The sequence below is a fragment of the Glycine soja genome, chromosome 5 (assembly GCF_004193775.1).
Source record: "Glycine soja cultivar W05 chromosome 5, ASM419377v2, whole genome shotgun sequence".
In the NCBI taxonomy this organism is placed as follows: Eukaryota; Viridiplantae; Streptophyta; class Magnoliopsida; order Fabales; family Fabaceae; genus Glycine; species Glycine soja.
The window spans coordinates 34,536,780-34,559,027 of record NC_041006.1 but is presented as its reverse complement, the minus strand read 5'-3'; the positions used below and the strand labels follow the sequence as shown (position 1 = coordinate 34,559,027).

Here is a 22,248-nt window from a genome sequence, read left to right as displayed (position 1 = left end):
TCAAAAACATAACGAGACTTAAACCACAAGTTAAAACAATAAAAACTGCAATTAAACTAATTATTTAAAACAAATAAGGTTTTGTTCAATGTTTTCTTTCCTTTTTAGACTATTATGAAGATTTAAATTGATCTTTGAAGGAAAATTTGACATTTCCCATAACATGTGTTCACGTAACAACCTGAGGTTACTGTGTTACAAGATGATTCAGATGAGGCTAGGAGCAATCAAGCAAGTACTAAAACTGCTGACATTCTTAAATTCAGACCCCATTAAGTACAATTTACAAATCAACTGAATGATTCTTGTTGGTTTGGTGAACAAAATAATGCACATAATCTACCCAAAATTTCCCAAAGAGCAACAATGCATGTTGCCCTTCATTTCCTTTTCACGCCAAAACAGCACCATCACTACTTGCTTTGTATAAATCATTAATCCACAGATTAGTACTGAAGAACTTCTCAACATCCCATATCATATACAGTCACTGTCCCAAACAATAAATCAAATAATCAAACCCCTACGCTGATTTAGTACAAAAATTATTCCGCAAAGCTTCCTCTAGTTTTTGGAAAATCACCGAGAATGCTCCTGCATAGAGAACAACCCATAACTAAATAAGCTATCCACTAGTTAGCAGTGGTTCTGCCACTTGAACTTAACCATTGCAATTATCAACATATCAACTACAGGAACCAATGTGTAAGGTACAAACAATGACATGTGGGGGAGTCAACGTTCATGAGTTAAAAATAAAAACAGTAATTTCCAGTAAAGTGGTCAGCAATTAATCAAACTGATTGTGTTTATTTTATATTGCACAATAAGCCCATATTAATAATGTTTATCATTTCATTTAGCCAATAAGGATATCTCTGAAGCACAGACAAAGAACGCATTCCTCCAAAGCTATTTCTAGACAAAGTGCTACTAAAATAATTAAAAAAAAAAAAAAAGACATTTAGGAAAATTGAAATTGGAAAAGTGGGTTGGAGAAAAACCTGATACTGCACAATTCCTGTCTTGTAATGAACCTTTCACCAACAGTGTCCCAGGAATTTGCTGAAAAACCTGTAGGATGGAATAAATAACACAAAATCAATGTCAATTCTGCCAACCAAAATCAATTTTCATTCCAGCAAAGAATGAAAGCATACCGATATACGAAAGCATAATCTCTCAGAAGAGAGATTCAAACTCGACCCATTAGATGTCTTTTGTGTAGGTTGGCAATTGATGGATTTGTTGATGATGTGTAATTCATTCCTCAAGATTGAATCACAATCATCTTTTGATGCTGCAACCTATTATAATGAAATCATGCTTAATAGCCACCACAAGGAAATTAAATCAGAATCTGAGACTTAGAGTAACTGTTCTTACATCCACTGTGAAAGAGGAGGTATTCAATGTACAGAATAGGCCATGTGAAGAGAAGTAAGAATTGACAGCTTCCAACAAATTAATGGCACCATGTTGGCGTTGAAGGCCCTGAAAAGTAGATATGTTCCCTAAATCACAACAGGAGAAAACCAAAGTGACAACATACAAGAATATACATTACAGTACAATTGATGACTATCTCTAGGCAATTTAACATGCAATTAATATAATTGTAGATCTCTTTCATACTGGAAATCAAATACAAGCTTTTGCCTCAATTGGAAACACAGCTATTGGGTTTCCCACCTGACAACCTTGTAAAGGATCAATACACTAACAAGAACTGAATGCTCACCCAACCACAAGTATGCATGAAATCAGAAAATTTTCTTGTGTACTTAATGATTGGAAAGAAAGGATAACCATTACATTCACTCATTGGGGAAAATAGTTCCCGTTATAAGGTGTCACATATCCCCAAATATCATGCTGGAAAGATTGCATTCCAGTTCTAAATTAGTTGACAAGCTTCTGAAGTCTGAACTTATTAGTTGTCTTTCCATCTAGCAGGAAGTCTCTTCAAGTTAATTACCATACATATTATCCCAGAACAAACCCACCTTTCACAAATTGATGATCAGAATCCCTATCCTTGTTGCCAGTCAGTTAGATTGTTGTTCAAAGCATATTTTGCATTTCAGGTTCTTAGTTCTTACTAATCTGATATCGACTTTCTTAGAATGGGGGGTTTGGCCTAACTCAACCCCAAAAGTGAGTTCATAGGGTGAGGGGTATTTTGGCACTATCTGTAGCCGATGTGAAACTTGGGTTTTTCCAAATACACTTTAAGTTGTAGCATAGAATATATATAAATCGTGTTCTCAAGAATTCTACCTAGGTTAATATCTTAGAATGCCAGATAATGTCCAATTGAGGAATTAGGAACTATGAATACTCCTAATTGTTCATAGGTGTTTGTGTCAACTTAAAAACAATACAATTGTTAGAACAGTTAAAAAAAAAAAAAAGATACTAGTATACTAAGTTACTAACCTCAAGCGTGAAGGATGTGTTTTTCTTGTTGGGCAAAGAAATTGGTGTCTTCTGAATGGGAGTTAAGAAAGACCAAGCAAGCCCCCACCGGGATGTCCTGCCTTGGACAAATTCAGTTGTCTTCACTATGGCAACTCCAACCTCCCAAAGTTTTGATGTAAGGTACTTGAGATTTGATTTTTTACCTATCATTGAAGTGAACCACCTATGAACAAATTAAAATGAATGAGCCCAAACTTATTGCAAGCAATGAGGACATAAAATGTAAATATAAGAAAACAGGAATGATATTTGATATGCAAATAGTAATACCGAAATTGCTCCGTCAGTTGAGTACTATCTTCAATAATACGAGTAATGAAGGCCCTCTCACCACCAGGGCAAACCATTTCCCGAGAAGTCCCACCACAAGAAGTTTTGGGATTGAGTCCAGCTTCCTCCAAGCTTTCAAAAAATGGCGGATTGCACATGCAGAAATCAAAATTCTCATCACCCCTGACCACACCAACAAGTATGGGAGGTCCATGATAATTCCTATTCTTGCAAGAATGCAAATCAAGAGGCAAAGGAGCTACCTCCACATCAGTACTCCTGCACAAAGTAATCCTGTCACCAGTCACCGACTCTTCAACTTCCACACAGGGAGCACTTGCATTGTCTTGAACCTTTCTGATTTCAATCAGTTGAGAAATATGTGGATTACTATTAACGTTTCTCTCCGCCCACTCAATTGCAACATCAGTCACATCTGCAGTCAGTCATTGTAATTTTGTAAGCAATTCTATATCTCAATTTCAACAGCAGTTGCAGAAATTAATTAGCCTACCAAACAGTTCTTAATTATTTTTCTATATTGTTTTCTGATCAAAATTAAAATTTTATCTTGATAACGATAACCTATGAGAAACTCTAATTCTTATAGGAGAATAACACCAGAATCAATCAAAGAGATGCATCTAAGTTTTGTTGAAAAACAATATACCTGATCCTACAAAACTCCATCCATGAAGAGAAGCACCAAGAAGGGGGTAAATGCAACTGGCTCCAGTTCCAATGTCAAATCCCCTGAACTTGCCATCACTTGAAACGGTGTTTCGAATGATGTTTGATGAGAGAAGATGTTGAAGCCAATGAATGTAGTTGCACCTGTTGGGCACAGTTGGACAGAGGTGTCCATCAGGAATCCACCTACAAAATGCATTCCATCAGTAATCTTGGGTGGAAAATTTTATAACACAGGTTTGGCATAAAAATTACAGCTTTGCAAGGAAAAATGGATAAAAAGTGGCTATTCTAAACCGGGTATGTGCCCATACGGCTCAAACAACAGAAAAACAATTGGCAAGGAGATGGGCATGCATCAAATTCAAATACACTCAATAATACTATAGTGTTAGTATTACTGTGTGATGAGAGAGAGAGAAAACCAGGTGAGAGCGTGGCGATGATGGAGCAAGACGCGCGTGAGTTGGCGAGTGGCGTTGAAGTCGGTCCAATCGATGGTGGGGCGAGAGTGAGGATGCGAGAATTGAAGGAAAGGGTGGAATTCAGGGTAGAGAGAAGCCAAAAGAGCAAAGTCTGGTGGGTTTTCTGAATACACTGTGCCTCCTCGTTGCCCCTCGTTTCTCTTCCTCTTCTTGCTCCCACCCATCTCTCTAAATTAATCAAACCCTTTCAAAGACACCAAAGTTCAAACACTAAGACCCCATAACTCCACTTTCAAGTACAAGGTTGGTGGTGTAAATTGTTGTTTCACGGATGGAAAAAAAAATACGCTAATGGGACGAGGAAAGATATAACAACCAAAATAGCATACGCTAATGGGACGATGCAAAACAACCAAAATAAGCTCTAACCGGAGAAATTGTCTTTGGATCAGTAGAAAGAAAGAAATTGTAAAAATAAATCTATACAAATAAAAATTAAACACAATTTATCCCCCAAAAAAATCTGAATATTTTACCTTCTTATTTATTTTAATAATTTTTTTAATTCTTTTATGTAATTTCACCCTGTGTAGTTTACTACATCCAAGCAAGCTCTAAAAGTTATTTAACAGAGTGGAAACAATAATCAATCGCATGTCCATAATAATTCTACAAGATTCTTAAAATGATTTCTTGTAAAAGATATTGAGTTTATAAAAAAACGTGATATGATTTGATAATAAAAGAAAAAAAAAATAATACTACAGATGTTTAAAATTGAACCAATCTATTTATAAACTACATAATCAATTAAACCAAAGATCACAAAATATAAAAATTCTCAAAATTATATTTTTTTCTCGATTTGATTCAGTAGTTTTCGATTCTTAAAATATAATCAAACCAAAACACGTATTATAATATGTTAATTTTATTTGATGGATATAGCATTACTAGTATTATTTTAATTTTTTTATGATTGTAGTATGTATTTATAGTGTAGTTTTTTTTTAAATAAGATTGTAATACATCATTTTTGTCATGATAATTAATAAGTATTAAATAATTTACGATCTATTATTTGTTTTGTGATTAAGGTGGATATTTTATTTATTTTCATATGTTAAAAAAAAGTACCAATACTATTTTAAAAATTTTAAAAAAATAGTATTAGATATCAAGTATGCTCATTTTACTTAAAAAAGAGTTTCTAATACTCGAACAATTTCTTTCGGGAGCAAAAGCATCAATTATGTATTCCAGAATATGTACATCCTCAATCTTATTAGTAAATTCTAGAACTATAAAAGGCTGTTTGGCCATAGAAACTACATATAAATTAAGATTGGACCAGACTGCAAAAGCTTGACACAGTATGAAGGCTGTCAGAAAGCTCCCAAACTAGGCATGGCAGATTCTCCAACATCAGAATCTGGGAAAAAACATTCTAGCCATTTTTTTCTGGGAGAACATCAGAATAAATTGATCACCAACATCAGAATGCCTCATCGACTCATTGGGATGCTTACCAATAGTGCCCACAACAGAATAGCAGCACAAACTCCTTCTGATCAAAGAGAAGGGAAGCATAAGTGATTATTCTTTCAAGAAATAAAAATTTGATCAAATCTTCTACAACTACAGCCACAATTAGAAGTCCCTCTTATTTTTTGGGGGATGAAAAATATAAACTCTCTATCTGGATCTAAATGGTATTTGAACAAAAGCATAAGTTCGGAGATTTATTAGAATATTAGTTTTGACTAATTAAGCACATGAAAATTTTCCTCTGATTATCATATGGAAGACACTTATACACGCATATACACACAGACATACGAGAAAAGAGATGTCTGACCTCCAAATGACAAGTTGGAGACACCAATGGTGGAACAGCAGTGCAAAAAAAATATCGCACCAAAATACAGGTCAACCAAAACCAAACCCTTCACTAGCCTCATGGATGGCAAGTAACAAACGTTCTTGAAGCTGTTCCTTAGAGGTATACTCAGGAAGGTCAAGTTGATTGAAGCTGAAGAGCAATTGAAAGAAGAGATAAGGAATAAGGATGGCTGAAACTCAATATGCAGAGATTTTAGTTTGCAGTAATCGTAAGGACCTGAACAGACTATATATAATATTTACTCACCAAGTATGAGCTGATGGAAGTCGATCAGGAGCTCCATATGCCTTGTGAATCTGAAACCTTTGTGGACCAGAGATGCCTTGCAAGGCCTTAAAACCCTCCAAAGGAACCTGAAAAATAAGTTAGAAAGGCTGTTAGCAAAGTGAATTCAAAGGAGATTAAATGCGCACGTTCATGTATAAGAGCACATCAGAACTATTACACAAGAACTAATCTTTGACAATACATTTGTTATTTTCAAGAGATTTCCTGATTTGCCCTATATGTGTGCGTTTGCGTGAGTGATTCCTTTTCTGCCTTTCGTTTATTATATGGGACAGGTGCCCTTAGCATGTCATTGAAATATTTATATTTATTAGATAAAAATTCGATGTTTCCACTACATCACCTTTGACGTTCCAGTCACAAATTGCAGTAATCTTGCCATGTCTTCTTTGTTGAAAGTTTTGACCACCTCCCAGAACCATTGAACAACATTTGATGCCACTGTATAGCCGGTATACTCGGTGTTGGCCTTCAAGTCATCCACTTTAAGGAGAATAACACCATTCAGATGCATCATTGTAGATTAAAAATATACTACATAATTAATGATGAAACCAACTTACAATCAATTTCTGGAAGACCACTTATGAGAAGCTCAAGCTCTTTGTCATTAAATATGGATATAAGTTCTCGTGGTACCAATTCATTAAAACCTTCTAGAAAGGAATTAATTTGAGGACGGATGGCGTTTGTCAAAAGATGTTCAGCAACAAGATCAACATACTCATGCTTTGTTTCTTCTGTGACCCTTATGTTCCTTCCTCCAGGTTTAAGCTCATAATCAGTGACCTATTTCAGAAGAATTTTGGGAGATGGCAAAAGCAATTGAAAGGAGAATTCATAAGAATTTGTCTGGAGTTAATATATTTAAAATTTTAAATTACCTAAAATAATTTTCGATTAAACTTTAAAGTTTCAACAAGATTTTATGGAACAAATGTATTTGTTTTACTTTTAAGTTTGTACGTAGGCAAGACATAATAAACCAAAATAAAATGCTCTTTTACCTCATTCTTCTCGTAAAGTATGTGCTTTTCCTCATCAGCATCCATGCTAAATGTCAGGTCAGGAATATCACTCACATCATTCTGTTAAGTACATACAAAAATAAAATTAGACAATATACATGCAGAAAACAAGTATATCTCGAAAACAAATAGAATGCTCATTTACCATCCAGTCATATAAGTTTGTATCCTATCCAATTACATCCATTGATTAGTCTCCACCCTAGATAAGTCAACAGTTTCTGAAGTCACCATTTTATAGATGGATCTTTACTAAAACACACACGCCTCCCCCAAGTCCCTCTGTCCCTCTCAGCTCTCACTGCCAACACTTTCCATCCCTCTCACCTCACTGACAAGGCTGTACACCAAGCTCCATAGTTCTCGCTCTCTACACCCGCAATCAGTCTTTTCCTACCCAAAGACACTCCTATATGGCCTTACCCTATATACAGATGGATGTATGGTGTCTAAGAGGAAAAAAAGACAATAAAGTGGTAGGAATTGTAAATTAATACTCACCTCAAGCATCCATTTCAAATTCTTATAGTAATCAGGATCAACCGCTTCAATATCATGGTATGTAACCTTAACACCAAGTATATGCTTATAGAAAGATCGAGTAAAGTAAACATCCAGCAGTTGCCCATCAAACAAAGCCTTCCCCACCTGCATGAAAGATCATAACAAGTGTCAAAGAACCAGAACTACCAAAACTTTAACCCTGAGTGTAACACCAGTGCCATAGGTGGCTTTAATTATACATCTAAAATCCAGCAAAATAAAGGAAGGAGATTGGGGGGAAGGGGGTTCTGTATTATCCTGAGACCACATACAGAAAATGTTTGTAGAACATACCACTCGGCCAACAAACTTGAAGTATGAGAGATGTTCAGTCTGGTATACTGAATTAGGGTTTGGTTGGAAAGTTGCATTGTTGCCCACTGTTGTGAAAAGTAAAGCACCTTTATCAAATATGACCCTCGACAACAGCTGATACCATTCTCTGGTGAGACCACCAGCATCAATACCCTCTTCACCTTGAAATTGCACATTTAATCGCCCCTTCAGATCCTGAGTAGGACGCATCCTTAGCTGATTATAAGAGTCCTCCAAAATGTAAGCCCGCCTTACACTTATACGCAATGGCCCAGACAAGTGTTGGTCATGTTGTTGCCTTATTCTTGAGCGGAAATAGGCTCTCTTGTTATCAAAGTCTATCAGCCTTGGTGCCTTGAGCATCATGGAAAGTGATTTCTCCAACAAACCTGGATTCTGCCTAATGAAAGCATTTGACAGTCGGCGATGCTTCTCAGCAAACCTTGTGAAAGTGATAGCACCATCGAATTTCCGCAGTGAATCTCCACCAATTTTAACACTTGTTGAAGCTGAACAACCAGCAGACTCCTTAACTTCTCTGGCAGTTGCATTGCAATGGTCTTGCTGCATGAAGGATTCATTTGCTTGTAGCTTTTCACACAAAACAAAGAAAGCCTCAATGAAAGGCAAGAGTCTTTGTGTCCCAGGAGGAAGAGGTGGTGAAGTAGAGGAACCTTGCAGATTCTCGGCAACATTTATGTTTGACATGTTAGGAGAGAAAGAGCTCTGTCCAAGCTGCATCTCAGCTGCACTTATACAATTACTCAGTTCTTGCCACAATGGCTCGAGTGCAGTATTCAAATTCCAAATAGTTGCTTGATCATCATGCTGATCCGCATCATTTTCCATATCCAAATCACCCAAAGTATTAAGTGAAGTGAGTGAACTAAGAGCTTGCAGCACACGTAGAATGGCTGCACCAGCCATAGAACCAGCACTCAAACCAAGCATATTTGTCTTCTGGAGTGTGACAAGCTCACTGATGGCTGAACCTGTCAACGCATGAGCTGATTCTGAAAGCTCTAAAGTAAAGAACTTCCTATGGGAGGAAACAATGAAAGCCAACTTCTTCAGCACCTCACCAGCAAGCATATACATTTTATCCGAAAGCCTAAAAAATGTCAGATTAGTCACTTTTATTCATCACAACTAAAAAGGGTTAGAAAAACAGAGAGGGAAATGTGAATCAACAGGTGAGACAGTATGAAAAAGAAAGAATAAATAGTCTGATTAGCATAAATATGAAAAGGTTATGAGTAATACCCTTCACGACCAAGAAGACTGCACAAATTTCGCAAATCAGATTGTGGCAACTGCAAGAAGATATTGTACATATCTACATTCTTCTTCCCTTCAGAATGGCATGGATTTGTATCTGCATGCTTATCTTGTTGATTAGAGTCCGACTCCACCGAAGGAGCATCCTTCTCAGTATTACTTGGGGCTTCACTGGCTGACAAATTTTGGGTATCTGCCATTCCTTTTTCAGACTGTGATTGACTTTCTAATTTTGAAGCTGCAGTATCAACTACAACTTGAATCAGACCCATGACCTGCTCAAGATGAGCATTGCTGCGTAGAAACAGGGGTCGGTTCAAGAGCTTCAAAAAGAGCACTAGGGGAACATCCCCTGTCTGAGCTCCAGAGGAATTTGGTGATGGTCTCCCTTCAATAACCTTCTCTTTCCCTTTCTCATTCATATGCACCTTAACTGGACATGAAGAATCTGGAATAATTGGTTGATCAAAGTGAAACAACAATTTTGCAACAGCAGAATGATTTGTGGCCAAATAAGTTAGAATCTCCAGAATTCGGCGGAACACAAGAGGAGGAAGACCTGGTATGAAGACATGATGGGAATGATCAGAAAAAAATAAACAATAATATTGAAATAAGCACATAAAGATTCTTTCCCAGACTAAAGTACAAATGTTACCATCCAACAATTGAGATCGACCATAAACTGTGTTTGAGTGACAACCAAAAAGCCTCTGGGAATTTAATGTCGCTGGTCTGCTTACAGAGCCTTCAGCTTCAGGTTTAATCATGTCAAGCAAAAGATAAATAAGAGTGGCCCTTGTAACACTATGTGCACATAAGTTTAACAAGAGCCTCTGCAGAAGGCCTTTTCCAAGGGGCTGACAAGATGACACAAAAATTAACAGCAAGTTACTATAATCACATACAAACATCCAAAACTAAAACATGTCTGCCCACACACTGAAAATCCTATAATAAAAGTCTACAGAATAAATAGCAGGCACAATATTAGGAATAAAAAAGAATGCATTTTCACATCCAGCATGAGACTGGTAACTAAGACTACTACCATCATGAAGAGATCCAAGTTACCTGTGACAGTCGTAGAAGCCGGATCAAAGCTTTTAATGCATTTCCATCAAGTAGTGGCTCACCTTCAATCTCCTTCACCTTCAAGCTATCTGTAAGAGCAGATCTCCTCCCAATTGTAACTCCAACACCCCGATCCATCACAGGTCGCCGGTCAAATCCAAGACCATTTCTTCGATTGTTAAGCCTGTGGCTGCTCCCGAAAAGGCTCCGAGCTTGATAATGACTCATTGCTCGATCCCTCAATATTTGAGCTTCTGCAAGCAATGGGGATGGTAGTGCTGACAGAACAGCTTCAGAAGAAGTCAAAAGAACCTAAGTACAGAGCAAAATACAAGGATTAAAATCATGTCATATTTTCACAAAATAGAACTTCCTCAATAAATGCACAACACAAAATAAAGATTTAAACCTCTTCACGCAATTCAGCAGGAAAAGTAGCAATTATAGAGGCATTATCCATGTCAACTGGCTGTCCTTCAGCCTGCTGGGCAACCATTTGAGCTCTTTGTTGGGCCAAAACTTCTGCTTGAATATCTGGAGGAAGAGCAGCTAAAAACTCGGGATCAATATCTTCTGCAGAAGGTGGTGCATAAGCTGGAGGTTGAACAGACTGAGCTTGTTGGGATGCCAGAACTTCTGCCCGTAGATCTTCAGGCAGAGCCTCCAAAAAGGTAGGGTCAATGGTATTAGCACCAGAAGCTTCATTATTTGCACTAACTTGGTCAGCCTGAGTAGCATCTGGAGCAACCTCAGTGTTCTGAGTTGATAACATCTCACCCCTCCCGTCTTCAAAAACAGTTGGTTGCTCTGATTGATTTCCTTCGGCATCAGTACCACCCATATCAACATCAGCACTAGCATAAATTGACGATGCATGGGAATCACCTGGATTGGGAGTTTCAAAACCAGAGCCCCCTAACTCAATATTAGGAGGCTGCCCATCAGCATTTGATGATCCATTGAATTCCATGGACTCAATTGGCACATTGTGGATGCTAGTAGGTACATCAGCACCGCTTTCACATTGTATAGCAGCATCAGAATTAATAGATGAATTGACAAATGCCTGAGCTATTTCTACATTCTCATCATGAGTGACATTTCCTTCAATCACTGTGCAATCAAAACCATTTGGCATGATATTCAGTGAAACTGGTTGAACTGACATAGGCTCATTAGCTTGCAGGTCTTCAGCTGTATCTCGACCACCAGAGTCTACATTTATCTCTTCCTCACAATGACCACCATCGTTGATTTGCTGAGCTCTGGTTCCGTTACCATTTTCTTGCTCCTGACTATCAATCTGCTGAGAAGTAGAGTCAGTTCCTGCAGTCAATATTGGACCATCATGTGATGCAAGAGCATCAGACTTGTTCTCTTGTTCTCCAGAATTCTGTAACTGTCGTTCAACAGGACTGCTAGCAGGAGCTACACTGCACAATTGAGCTAGGAATTGTTCCTCTACTGCTTGTGCAATGGCAGCTGCTTGAGCACTTCCTTGTGGCTGACCATCATCAGTCCACCTACCATTACCTAGCACTCTTCTTCCAGGTAGATGCAATGAGCCCATACCCACAGAATAATCTGTCAGAGGTGGAGGTGCAGCACCACCCAAACGGTCTCCAAACAGACTACTTGGCACATGATCATATGGAAGAATAGGTGCATCAAACATGTAGAAATGGGCCACATCAAGATTCCCAGATGACAGGGTTTCTGAATCTCGGGATGCAGAATTACCACTCGATGACCACATTGAGACAAAATCACCAGATGGTGGTGGTCTAACAAGGAGAGGATGTTGAAAACCATTTACTTCTGTGGCAGATCTCTCAAAGGAAGACCTACCAGTCTGACGGCGGCGTTCAAAACTCTGAAGACGAAAAAGGTCATCCACATTAACACCTTCAAAAGGCTCAGCAGCCACATCTATAAATCCAGGTTGGCCAAGTATCTGCAAGTGATCCAAGCCATCAAGAGCTTCCCTCCACCTCACCTCTATGACCCGATTCTCATGAAAATCATCATCGTCTTCGTCAATCATCTCATCATTGTATTCATCTCCAAAGCCAACATCATCATGATCCTCCACATCAGTATCTGCCAAGGACATCATGCCCCCACCATCTTCTGCTATATCCTCATCCTCATCCTCTCCCTCATCATCATCCTCATCCTCATCCTCATCGCCACCCATATCATCATCTTCATCACCCATGTCATCATCAGCCCTATTCTCAACATGAAAAGTCATCTCAATTTGATCTGGGTTGTGCAAGACACCACCCTCTCCCATCTCTTCTCGCATGAAGTCCATTCCAAGTTCCATTGTTTGGTTTTGAGCCATTGTCCCCCCTTCTTCTACTCTAATATCATGTTCCATTGATTGATCTGGATTATCCGCACGATCATCACCTTGAGAAGTTCCTTGATTGTGTGCATTATCCATTGCATCTCTGCTTGCTTCTTGACTGCCCGCATTCTGATCATGTGCCACTGCTTCAGCTGCAGATGGTGCTGTTATTTGATCATCAGATCTATCATTTAAAACAGCGGATCTTTTCTTTTCAGTTCCATCAGATTTAAAGATTTGCTCACTTGCATTAGCAGCTCTTGTAAGACCTTCTAACCCTTTGAGTATAAGATTCACAATTTTGGGTGCATCAGGATGATCCAAATCAACCACTTGCAGAATACTAGTTAGAGACAGAATGATTCCACCATCTATCATGCTTTTTGCAATATCAGGTGAATATCCAGAACCAGGTAGGCTACCAGATGACGAATTTTTTGACAAAATAGAATACACTAGATCAACAAAAGTGAATAGCCTTTTATCTGGCAGTAAGCTGCTTTTCATTGAATTGCTCTCCAGATGTGAAAAAGACATCAATTCTTTAACAAGTTCATTTGTCACTCGTTTGCGCCCTTCACCAGATCGACCACACAAAACTACCAAAAACCATGAAGCCTTTTCAGACAACTTACCTCTCCAATCATCAGGTCCTGCAGATTTATCAACGGAGAGAGGTAACAACCGATGTAATACATGATGAATAATACCACTATGTCCAGATGGCTGATTAGATCCACGGAATTGACACATTTCAGAGTCACGTCTGAGTATGACACCTACTGCATGCCCATACATTAGAAGAATGTCACTCAATAACTTGAGGACAAAAGTCACCTTCACCAGTCCAGTAGACCTTTCAGATTCAGGCTCTAATATCCCAGCCTCTTCAACCTTAGATTTACCCTTCACCTTCATGGTAGGTTCATCTATGTCCATGAAAGTTGAGTCACACTCAGAATCTTCCTGACCTTTCACAAGTGGATACTTAAGCACAATCTCAAGAAGCTGATCAATTACTTGAGTGAGATTAACGGGAACCTTTTTGTGGCTTTTCAAAAATTTCCCCAGTCCATCATGTGACTTGATTTCAGGTATCCGGACACATTCATTTGAAGATAACCCAACCTCAACACTTGATGATTTTGATTTTTCTTTTTCTTTCTCCTTTGACAACACAACAACAGTCCTTCCCCCTGATGTTTCTATCTGACAAACTGCTGCTGCAGCTTTCATGAAAACCATAGGATCCCTAGAGATAACAGGTGCCAATGATGTCAAAAATGATCGAGGAGAGACACGCCCTGAATGGCGATTTCCACTTAAAGTTTGTCGTATCTCCAACTCCATGGCTGTTTGTAGTGTTTGAGGATCTTCAAGGAGATGCCGGACTATAGCTGACACAACTGAGTCATAGCCAGGGAAAAGGCAAGTCCTTGGAAGATTAAAAAGAGCAGCCAGACCTCCATTTTCAAGGAACTGCAAAGCTAAAGCATGTGTTTTTGTTAACCGAGCACATAATTGCAGAACAGCCTGCATGACAACAGCAGGAACATGCTGTTTTATCAAATCACATGCAATATCCAGCAATTTATGACTCTCATCAATAGTTGCAAAACCAGTAGATTTTCCCAGTATATTCTCAAAAGCCATTGCAGGTTCTTTCTCAATCCCATTTGAATTTTTTTCCTTTGGTAAAACTGTATCAGAAAATTGCTCCCCAGAAGAATCAGGCAGGGAACCAGTCTGGGTTCCTTCCATATTTTCAACTTTGGGTCTTGACTGCACCATTTGATCCAATATAAGTAGTAAAGCACTAATGCATTTAGGGACTGGTAGTTCTTTCCCCAACTCCTGCCTACTTTTGAAGTTTGTCAAGATATCTATAATGGTAGATATAATGCCATTCTGAGCAGCAATTTCCCGTGTACTTCCATCCTCAAAAAGAAGCAGTGCCAAGATATGTGCTAACACACTCAATGCACAGTTATCCTGGGAAAAGTCCAACGGACAAAGTTTTAGCTGCTGCAGAAGATAAGATGTTACCTTTGGACGATCATCACCCTTGCTCTGACTGCAAAGTGTTACAAGCAAATCTGTCAACTGAAATGGCACTGAATCACTACTCTGAAACAACTTTACAGATGCAGCAAGTATATCATCAACTGGAGGTTTCTTCACATGTCCCTCTTCAGTTAGAACATCTATAGTCTTCTCAGCACTCTCAGCTTTAGTAGATTCAGAACTACTTCCTAGGGACAGAGCAAGTGCCCGTGCAAGTTCATCATCCTCCTGGACAGGATCATCAGCATGACTAAACAGCCACTCCATGGCCATTTCAACACTATTTGTTTCAACTCTTCTCAATGCTTCCTCAGCCCTTGCCCTTGAGAAGCCCATCTCAACAATAGTGGCAATGGTTGCCTCATCAGGTGGAGGGGGCATGAAACGTTGGTTTGTGCTTCCCACAATGTTAATACGATTACGCTTGACATCTCCAACACCAGAATATACGTGTGTAACAAGGGAAATAATAGATGCAATGAAACCAGGACTACAACTACAAAACATGGGATGATTCCAGACTGGTAGGATTACATCCAGAACCTGAGATTGTAACATACAGACAAAAACTTCTGGGTCTCTAGGAACTGGAAAGAGTCCAATTGAGAGACCAACTGCAACTGGCTGAACAAGAAGCTCTGCCTGAGATGCTGAGGTTGGGGACAAAAGAAGAGACGAGTTTACAAAATACTCAAGCAAACGACAGTAGCTTTGTAGTGTATCAAGTAGCCATGTGTTATGGGACAGTTTACCTCCTTCCCCTTTTTTTCCAACATCAATATCTGATGATGGAAGAGAGCACGGAAGTGTCCATAGCAACTGACTAGTAGCTTCAAATGTTGTGAGTAGCTCTTTAAATGTTCCATGGACATAAAAATTATTAACCATGGCAGTATAACAACTCCGGCGCCTGCTATCAAATGTGAGAGCAGCCATATCATCCACAACCTTCCCAAGATATCTACATTTAACAGAAAGTGACATTTCAAGTCCAGCATAAGTAGAATGCCCAGAAAAACTAAGAGCCTCAAAAAAATTTGTAGCTAAAACAGCTCCAAGAGTCTTTGAAGCTGAACTAAGTGACCCCGAGTCAGCTCTGCGACGATTTGGTGAAGTGAATCCCTTCACAAGGGCAGTGAAGAAAGAGCGCAAAGTTGATGCCAGTTTGTTAAGAATCTCTAGAACAAGAACATCAGGGCTTTTCTTTTTCAGATCTTGGGATAAAGGTGCTTCGAGTGCACTAGAAGATGCCTCTGAATCAATGTTTAAAGCTTCCAAGTGACGACCAGTCCTTCCACCTCGTATGCGGGATAACCCATGCCGACTTCGACGGTGCATACTTTCTCCAGCACGAACAACAGAAAGGAATTCTCGTTCCCCACTCCACAGGGAATGTGAACCATTCCTAGCAAAAACTGGGTTTGTGTATCTTACTGTCTGAATATTTGAATCATCATCACTCTCTCTTTCAACAGCAGTAGATGGGGGTACCTGTGCAACCTCAGGTTCTTGATCAGCATTCTTTTTTCCCTCGGCCTTAGAATCATTACACAATGATATTTGCCAAATTACTTCCTTGTATGTTTTTCCAAGATCTTTCAACACATCAGCATCTAAAGTACTTAGTTCAGAGACAACAGTAGTTGAACCCTTCAACAAAAACACAGAAAGAGTTAAGACAGCTTCAAGGCTGGCAAGATATTTCAACACCTTTGTTTGCTTTGCAGATTCCACTAGAGCAAGTTGAGTTCCTCCCACCAAATCTAAAAGTTCATTGATAGATTTCAGATGTTCCCTCAAGAAGGAGCATACAGCCCGGGCAAGAGAAACATAATGCTGTGGGGAGAAATTCTTGAAGGCAACAGATATACTCTGCCCAACAGAAACAGAAGGCGGCATTAAAGGTAAGGTAACTAACTGGAGAATAGCTTCAATTCCTTTTTTCTCGACAAATATTCGACATGTATCGGCATTCTGAAGAATTGTCTCAAGTAGACGAGCAATATTGTTTACACAATCTGGAAGAAATGACTCTACATTTACTATTGGCACATCATGAGATGGCTCAGTAATCTGCTCTGTGTCATTAGCATTGGATGACTCCTTGTTATTAGGCAAGATCAAATTCTTGTCCTCACCATCCATTTCCATAGGAACAGAGGTTGAAGAGCATGGATCAGGACTCAAGGATGAGGAATCCACTGCAGAACCAATTTTTGAAATAGCTTCCAGAATTTCAACTAACATTTCCACTCCAGGCCCACGCAATGAGGAAGCATGGCGCATTAATTCATCCAGTCCACTAGACAAAGATGCAGGTGTGTCTCCTGCAAGAGCACGCAAATATGTTCTAGAAGTAAACACTTTCACAAAACACCTCAGAGAGTTCCTATCTTTCACAGCTTGCAGGCCATTACTATTTAAGCATAAGGCATCCAAACACTGGGGGATGCAGGTAATGGCTTCTGCAGAGTTGAGAACATCAACCATTATAGCATCCAAGAAGGCAGACGGAAGACCAGCTGCATCTAAAACAGGAAAACAAGTAGGATCCTTTTGTATTAAGTCACTCATGACAGTAGCTGCAAGAGAAAAAACTCCACCACCAAAATCTTTTGCTCTCCTAAAAATTATGCATAAGCAATGAGGCAGCACATTCTCTTCAGATCCATAGATGCGAGCAGTATTTCCAGGGGCATAAGTTCCCAGGGATATAGCACGCAACAAAGCTTTCATCAGCAACCGACGGTGATAAGAAATTAACAGTTCAGAATACAAAGGTTGTGTGTCATCTGGCCCAGTTGAAGAACTTCTAACCATATTTACACTACTTGCACTAGACTCAGAATTATCATCTGGCTGCTTTCCACTATTTTCTACATTGGAGACTTCAATCTTTAGGCGAGAGATGGTATCATCCAAACCTCCCAAATCTCTGAACAGAGCAGCAGCCGGATTACTGTAATCCATAAAAGCTTCTAAAATGCGCACAGCCTTTTCAACCAAATGCAAGTGCTGTGGATTTGTATCTTTAAGGAGAGGTAGCAGAGTAGGAATAAATCCTGCTTCCCGCATGGCAGAGCACCCTGACGATGTCGAAACCAACACAGTGACAAGAGACAATAGTGCTTCTGCAAAATGAACTGACCATTTTGAGGTATTACTAGTAACGGAGTCAATGGCTTTTTGCATCAGGCTAGATAAAATGCCACGGTGCCCACCAGATGTAACTGCAGTCTGTACTGACTGTTGACGGGAACGATCTTGGCAAAGAGCAGCTAACGAATGCAAACATAAAATCCGAATTTTTTCCAAAACTGCATCTTCATAGCTCAGCAATGATACTAATTCATTGATGAATCCAGGCTCCACATTGAAGAACGAAACCAGGTCATCAGCATCAGCACTTGCTTGAATTAGAACTATGAAGGCATACAAGCGAATGCATGTATATTGTTGTCTAGAAGACAAAGAACCAAAAGCCCTAGCAAACCGCAGTCTTGTCAATAAAGAAAATCTTAAACTGGAAGGTACCTTATATTCTGTAACTAACTTATGCAAAAGCTCAAGATCAGTTTCCACACATTTGTTGACATCAGATAAGTGAATAATTTGCAAGCCTTGGACCAAGGGTTCAGTAACTTTGATGTCACTTTCTGACTCATTTACTGCATAAAATTCAAAATGAAGGGTACGGCCCAATTCACAAGCAATAGGGTCACAACCATTAGGCACAGCTGAAGCAATCAGTCCAAGACCCTCTTCCTTTCCACCCCATCCTTGGGCAAGAGCATACAATTTTGAATTCAAAGAAGCATCTCTTATGGAGTACTTTCCAACTGTTTTCTTCAAAAAGGTAGCCAAAGTGTCCAGGCTAGCCTCAACCACATCAGGATCAGTAGAAGCAAGCAATGCTGAAAGATGCTGCTGCAGACACACAAAGCATACAAAAAAATATCAATGCTAGAGGCATGAAAGGGTAACATATTTCAAAGTAAATTAAGTTGAATAAAATAAATGTTAGTATATTACAGGTCATCAACAAAAAAGAGAACAACAAAAATTAGATACACACAAAAGCAATAAGTCTATCTCAGCTATCTTATTATGCTGAGCAAGGTGGGAAAATATGATTTTAGGAAAATATATCATACCTCATATGAACTATAGAAATGCTTATTTGTGCAATTATCCAAAATTATTCTGATAACACGAAGAATTTGAAGAACAGATTCTCTAGGGAATAAAGGATCCAAGTCCAGAAAATCATCATCAATCTGCAGATCCTTCCTTGGTTTTACATACTTCTCAAAGAATGAATCAAAATGGTTAAAAAGATCAACCCAGTGATGAAAATCTCCCTGTACAGAGAAAAGAAATAGCAATGAATCAAGCACATCAAAACAAATATGTGTTGTGTCTGTGTCAGACAAGGCCATAAAGATACCTTATCAAACTCCCAAACAAAAGCCTTTAAAGGTTCTTCTATCTTCTCAAGTGGAACTGAAGTAACACGATCGATGAAACATCTAATTTTTGGAGGCTGCAAACAGTCAACAAAAAAGGTTGTTGATACAATATTTTAATTGATCTATCAATATGTTCACCTCATATTGAAATTAGCATAATCAACTATTAAAATAGCTTAAAAAGAGTGCACAACATAACTTCAAACTCATAACCATGTAAAAGATGAAAGAGTACAAATGGCAATGAATTAAGCACATAACTCTAATATTAAACACAAACTGATTTGCAGCTGATAAATAAAAACTGTGATAAGACCCAGCGCACACAAAATGTTTTTCCAATTGTGAAAATGCAAAGTTACATAAAGAAAACTTATGGAAGGCAGAGTTCTAGTTCTCAAAGCAAGGCTCTTCTCAAAGTATTAGACTAAATCCACTGGCATTGTTGTATTGCATTGACAATATGAATTTTGGTCAATATGGCCAAAATGAACTAAAATAATATAAGAACACATAGCAACAACAAAGGCTTACCCAATGGTCAGAGCCAGCTGAATCAATCAAACAAAGACATTGGCATCTATCCAAATTCAAAACCAAAAGTTGAGATAAAATAATCAAAATCTTTAAAAGTAATAACAACACATGTTGCATCTTCAAAATTGTCATCTACAATCAAATTTAAGAAAATTATGATTTCCATCTCCATAAAAATGTGGGGAATAGATCTATTGTATAGACTTGACTCCAGCATAACAGGATAACTTTCATTCTAAAACACATTTTGGTTTAAAATTCAGATAATTTATTTTTGGAAGTGTAACGTATATGATTATTTTTATTAGCAAAAAGATCACCTTTCAAAGTGTCAATTTCTCAAATGGTGCATGTGCAATATATACATAAAGTTGCAATAAGGACATCTACAAGTATGATGAATTGGGAACTGTGAAACAAGGACTTGATATGGATGGAAGAAGCAAAAGATAAAGAGAAAAAAAATCACATCTCACATTAAAACATGAAAACCAGGAATTGAGCAAACAAGAACTAAATGATTGCGCATATGTAGGTCCATCAATAGTTACAACCAGCAACTTAGCTTATATTAAAGCCATCAGTTAACATAGTGTAGTACATTTAATAAAACAAGTAAAGCAACACCCCAAAGTTTATGCACGGTTGCATTTTAACAAGAATAGTTTATATACAAATTAAAACATCCCTATTGCGTGATATTCTATTTCCTGGTTTCAAGTCAATTCCCCCTTTAATTTCAAAGCAAAATTTAACAAGAGCAAAATTCCATGAATCCATGCAAAAAGAATCAAGCAATTCAGACCCAACGAAAGCATCACCATATTTACATTGCAAGTAATAGTATCAATCACTTTTTTTTTCTGCACTTACGAATTTCAAACAAAAAAAATCTCCTTTTATGAGAAAAAACTCTTCCGTTAAACTTGATCAACTAAAGTGAGATCATACATAACGTGAAAGGAAAAGTGATTAAGATTCCAACAAGTACTCAACATTTTCACAGCCAACGAAACTTAAAAAGGGTCAAATTTCATGTCGAAAAAATCCTCACTTCCCTCCCAACCCCAATAGTGACAATCAAAAGACCCCCCCCCCCCCCCCCCCCGATCAATGAACCGAGAAAAATCGCATTTGCACATTAATAAGTGTGCAAAATTAATCAAAAAATGGAAAATAAAAAATTTATCTAAAACAGTTGCAACCCAAAAAAATCAAAGGAAAAAAAACACTGTAAATCCCAACAATAAATTAAGAAAAAAACTGAATTTAAAAAGAAGGAACTAAAAACCATAAAATTAATCAACAAACAGAAAAATCGAGGCATAGATAAACAATCGGAAAACAGCATCAACAAAAAAAACTAACCACTTCAAGTGCCCTCTTCCTCTTCAACTTCATCTGGGAACTGAGAGCATCGCAGGGAAGAAAAGAAAGAGATTCGACAATTTGATCAATCCCCGACCAATAATCGAGAATTGATCCCAATTCAGGAAGGAAATGAGAAAATTGAAGTGAAAGTGAAGAGAGAGAAAGAGAAGATTAGAGGAAGCGAGAAGAAACCCAGCTGAGGGAAGAAGCTGCACACAATAACGTGGTTTACAATTCCAATACCCTTCTATATATTCACAACAAAAACTATCACAAATTCAATTAAATTAAATATTATTATCATTATTACTTATAGATTAATAATAATATATTATTTAGGTTAATTCTTGATTATGAAATAAATATTCAATTTATTTATACTCACAATCCCGACAAAGTTAGTTATTATTTCCAACGGCCTACCAATATCAAGTTTTCCATTGGGACAATTGATAGTTTTATAGAAATAGCAACCTCAGAAAATATATATATATATATTATTAGATTAAGACTGAAAAATTAGATGAAGACTTTAAAGGAAAAATATTTATTGATTACATAATTTTGTTTAAGAAATGTTCCTTGCCTGGTTATCTCTTTTCTTATTACGGTGGATTCTTTCCTTTTTCTTAAATATGTATCTTGTAGACACCGCAAATTAAATAATTGTATTTAATTTTTAAGTTTCCAGAATATATCCTGAAGACCAAAAAAAAATTGCAAGTACTTTTTATATAAAACAATATTATAAAATTCAAAGCGTTGGTTCTTTTACTTCGTGAAGAAAAAAATCGTCTCTTCTGCTTGATTTTTAAATTTGCCCTATCAAATCGTGAATATGATTTTTAAGATTCCAGGCTTTCAGCAATATTTTTTTGGCCTTTTTAGTGTTTTTCGTGATAAAACACCTGTTTTTCTGATTTTATAAATATTTTCTGTTGTGAAATTATTTTTTGATTATACATTTGTGTGAAAATATTGTAAGAGAATTGATATTTTGTATTAATAAGATTAAGAGAAATATTATATACATCAAAAATAAAATATTAGAAAAAGTATTTTTTATTTTCACCTAGAAGGCTATACCCTCACGCAAATATGAAATTAGCTACCTAGAAAAACAACAAAGGTTGATTTGCTTAGTAAAAATTATAAGTAT

The 22,248-nt window shown here is 37.7% G+C and overlaps 2 protein-coding genes across 4 annotated transcripts; both read right to left on the bottom strand.

Moving 5' to 3' along the window:
* Nucleotides 1-227: 227 nt before the first annotated feature.
* LOC114412695 (RNA N6-adenosine-methyltransferase mettl16-like) lies at nucleotides 228-4,293 on the bottom strand. 2 transcript variants are annotated; one of them, XM_028376692.1, is made up of 8 exons: nucleotides 3,843-4,293; nucleotides 3,422-3,627; nucleotides 2,752-3,187; nucleotides 2,440-2,644; nucleotides 1,387-1,494; nucleotides 1,161-1,307; nucleotides 1,005-1,074; nucleotides 228-594 (listed from the first exon to the last, which is right to left on the bottom strand). In XM_028376692.1, exons 1-8 carry the CDS (start codon nucleotides 4,088-4,090, stop codon nucleotides 524-526), a joined length of 1,491 nt encoding a protein of 496 aa, XP_028232493.1. In that variant the 5' UTR covers nucleotides 4,091-4,293; the 3' UTR covers nucleotides 228-523. The 2 variants fall into 2 exon arrangements, with proteins under 2 accessions (XP_028232493.1, XP_028232495.1); XM_028376694.1 differs by having other exon boundaries at nucleotides 3,867-4,291.
* A 743-nt stretch (nucleotides 4,294-5,036) lies between these two features.
* On the bottom strand, nucleotides 5,037-21,311 carry LOC114412694 (E3 ubiquitin-protein ligase UPL1-like). Of its 2 annotated transcripts, none has more exons than XM_028376690.1 (15): nucleotides 21,087-21,311; nucleotides 19,160-19,255; nucleotides 18,867-19,073; nucleotides 10,705-18,639; nucleotides 10,296-10,607; nucleotides 9,880-10,081; nucleotides 9,207-9,780; nucleotides 7,923-9,054; nucleotides 7,587-7,733; nucleotides 7,065-7,145; nucleotides 6,621-6,846; nucleotides 6,401-6,540; nucleotides 6,016-6,122; nucleotides 5,725-5,898; nucleotides 5,037-5,433 (listed from the first exon to the last, which is right to left on the bottom strand). In XM_028376690.1, exons 1-14 carry the CDS (start codon nucleotides 21,117-21,119, stop codon nucleotides 5,796-5,798), a joined length of 11,295 nt encoding a protein of 3,764 aa, XP_028232491.1. In that variant the 5' UTR covers nucleotides 21,120-21,311; the 3' UTR covers nucleotides 5,037-5,433; nucleotides 5,725-5,795. The 2 variants fall into 2 exon arrangements, with proteins under 2 accessions (XP_028232491.1, XP_028232492.1); XM_028376691.1 differs by having other exon boundaries at nucleotides 10,705-18,636.
* Nucleotides 21,312-22,248: the final 937 nt, after the last annotated feature.